The sequence below is a fragment of the Scomber scombrus genome, chromosome 17, assembly GCF_963691925.1.
Source record: "Scomber scombrus chromosome 17, fScoSco1.1, whole genome shotgun sequence".
In the NCBI taxonomy this organism is placed as follows: Eukaryota; Metazoa; Chordata; class Actinopteri; order Scombriformes; family Scombridae; genus Scomber; species Scomber scombrus.
Window position 1 is genome coordinate 13,776,535 of NC_084986.1, and position 2,958 is coordinate 13,779,492.

General features: G+C 41.5%; 1 protein-coding gene across 1 annotated transcript; it reads left to right on the forward strand.

Annotated features, from left to right (window-relative positions):
• The first annotated feature begins 299 nt into the window (after positions 1-299).
• On the forward strand, positions 300-2,077 carry tcf21 (transcription factor 21). The gene is made up of 2 exons (XM_062437460.1): positions 300-827; positions 1,588-2,077. Exons 1-2 carry the CDS (start codon positions 399-401, stop codon positions 1,675-1,677), a joined length of 519 nt encoding a protein of 172 aa, XP_062293444.1. The 5' UTR covers positions 300-398; the 3' UTR covers positions 1,678-2,077.
• The last annotated feature ends 881 nt before the right edge of the window (positions 2,078-2,958 follow it).

Here is a 2,958-nt window from a genome sequence, read left to right on the forward strand (position 1 = left end):
GTCCAGGGGGTCTTTATGTAGGAAGAATTTCAGAAATCAACCCCTTTTATCTCCTCTATGTCATTGAGTCTCACTGAGGAATAGATATTTGATGAGTTAAATTGTGAGAGCTGAACCATGTATTCTACATTTTGCTGGAGCCCCATCTAGGGTCCCTTGGGGTCCTGGAACCCTTTGAGAACCAGTAAGTTAGATCGGCAGTGTCTCCTCCCAGCATGAGGTAACGCCCTCTCTGGTCATGAAGATAAAAAGTCTGTTCCTCTCTGCGCTGTCCACGCACCGTCAGCAGTCCATGAACACATCACCGAGGCCTGTGTTTGCCCACCCTGTCCATTCCTGTCCAGCCTGAGCTCCCTGCTCTCATGTTTTGAAAGCGTTCAGGGCGGAGACAGTTCACCATGTCCACCGGGTCTCTCAGCGATGTCGATGACGAGCTCCTGGACGGCATCCTCAAGTTTGGTTCATCCGGTAAGGACTCCAACGAGAGCACGGAGGAGAGCTCCAACTGCGAGGGCACTGCAAACGATGAACGGAGAGGTGCGCCGGGCAAGAAGAGGAAGACGTCTCGGAAAACAGGACCCAAGGGTGGGGCACCGCAGGAGGGCAAGCAGGTGCAGAGGAATGCAGCCAACGCCCGGGAGAGAGCCAGGATGCGCGTCCTGTCCAAAGCCTTCTCCCGGCTGAAGACTTCTTTGCCCTGGGTACCCGCGGACACCAAGCTCTCCAAACTGGACACACTGCGCTTGGCATCCAGCTACATTGCGCACCTCCGGCAGATTTTGTCCAACGACAAATATGAAAACGGATATATTCACCCCGTTAACCTGGTGAGAAACAGTGGAGGAGAAATTGAGCTGAAAGTTTATGTTACGGATTTAAAATGTGAGAAAGAAATAGTGGATGTCATAGGTTTAAAATGGACAGGCCTGGATTTAATAAATACGATCTAAATTTCAATTAAAACCATAATCCCCTCTTGACATATAGTATTAACTCGGTTTGATTTAAATTTAACTCCCATGGCCTTTAGACTTACACTAGGGTTTTATCCTGGGATGCAGTTTCCTGCTAGGCCTCATGTACTGTACATGGTAAGAGTACCAAGGTGACAGATGAGGGGGAGAGTCTTGTAAGGCAGGTTCATGAAGAGGGTAACGCAGAAAAAGCATTCATACACACTGTTTTAGGCGACTGACATAAACCCATAAAACGCATGCAGAAATGATTTAGGCCTGTGTTTCAGATCATTTCTAAAGAATACATTAGATAACTAAAAGACCCTAGAAATTAAATTAGGAAAAAAAGTAATTCTGCAACACATTAAATAACAGAAAAGAATGTCAATAAATAGTCCTTTCGAAAACTCACTATTAAGCAAATCAGATATATTTTAATTTGATTTGAATAATAAGATTATATGAATATTAAAGATCAGAATTTTGAAGCTGCATAGACAAATCTGTTTTAAATACACCACTTCCAATAAAAAGACTGTAAATAATGCATTAGGTTGACATGATTATTAGCCTATGTATTTATGTTGTAACATCTGCATCTTGTCCTAACTGACTGTATTTTCCTCCTCAGACGTGGCCTTTCATGGTTGCAGGTAAACCGGAGAACGAATTGAAGGAAATGCTGAGCACAACAAGGTTATGTGGAACAACGGCATCGTGATTCAAGCCAAATGGACAACTCTACGCCTTTTTAAATGAACTATGGTTTTTCCAAGAAGAACAAGAAGAAGAGGAGGAAGAAGAAGAAAGATTGTGACAGAAATTAACGTGTCATCTCTGCAGACTTTGAGTGGGAATACGGAGACAGGGTCTCCTCTCTCCTTCATTCCCGTAAAAAACAAATTTTATTTAAATGCATTCTGTCACTCATTTGTCTTTGCTGGTTCAAAGATAAACTGCGAGCTTTAAAATGATTTTTTTTTAATAATCCGCAGATGCATTTTTTTTTTACATACTGCAGGCCTGTTTTTTTGCGGCTGCATTATGATGGATGGATGTGTCCACTGTCTCATATGGGTGTACAGATTACATGTTATAAATATATATTTGTATCACTTTTACACCTGTGCTGAATGTATTTTTCCTATTTCGTTATCATTTTTTAATCCTCCTGTGTGAGCCAATGCTTTGACCTGCAAACCTCTCTTATCACTCCACTCCTTCAGAAAAGCAGAACCTGAGCACCAACAAAGCGTCAGTTCAGATAAGTCTCTCTGTTGTTTCTAAAAGATAACGCTGGACGTGCCTGTCATTACATAAACAAACTTTTGCCTCCAACGATGATCTGAAAGCCTAAAAAGCAGCTAATACTCTTGTAGCTTAAACAAAACAAATGTAGTTTATCTCCTTGCCAGTTGTATTGATTAATGGGAATACGCTTTAGGCATAATGAACATGTTTGTTTGTCTAAAGGTTACATTCTGTAAATGTTTGCCTTTATTATCCTAATGTTTTAATGACATTATCGTATATATCAATAATAAGAGATAGATGTAAGATTGATTTTTCAATAGCACAAATAGGCTACATTTAGGCTAATCTATCAGGCGCTCACAGGCGTTTACTGATTGGATAGCCTATTTAAGATTCAGCCAATCAAAATCGAGGACCAGAACGAGGTCAGAGGACATTGTAGAGTTTTTGAAAGAAGTTACAAAAAAGAAGAAAAAAGAAAAGAAAGGAAAAAAAAGCTCTAATCCCGCCCAGACCAGTTGTTTTAAGTCGTTCGGGTTGTGACCGCTATGTTTACATCATGCCGACAGTTATTTATGCAGTCTGACACACGGCCTCTCTCTCTCTCTCTCTCTCTCTCTCTCTCTCTCTCTCTAGCTCTCTCGCTCTCTCTCATTGTGCTTTACTGGAATGAAAGTAAAGAAGGATATCGCAAAAGTGTCGACATGGTGGAATCCGTCTCTATCCACCTTCATCTTAACCCACTCCC

What these genes read in the sequence shown, in the direction of transcription:
- tcf21 (XM_062437460.1), top strand. Translation starts at nt 399, where the DNA reads ATGTCCACCGGGTCTCTCAGCGATGTCGATGACGAGCTCCTGGACGGC. An exon ending in ATATTCACCCCGTTAACCTG is followed by an intron (nt 828 to 1,587) that starts GTGAGAAACAGT and finishes TTTCCTCCTCAG; the next exon opens with ACGTGGCCTTTCATGGTTGC.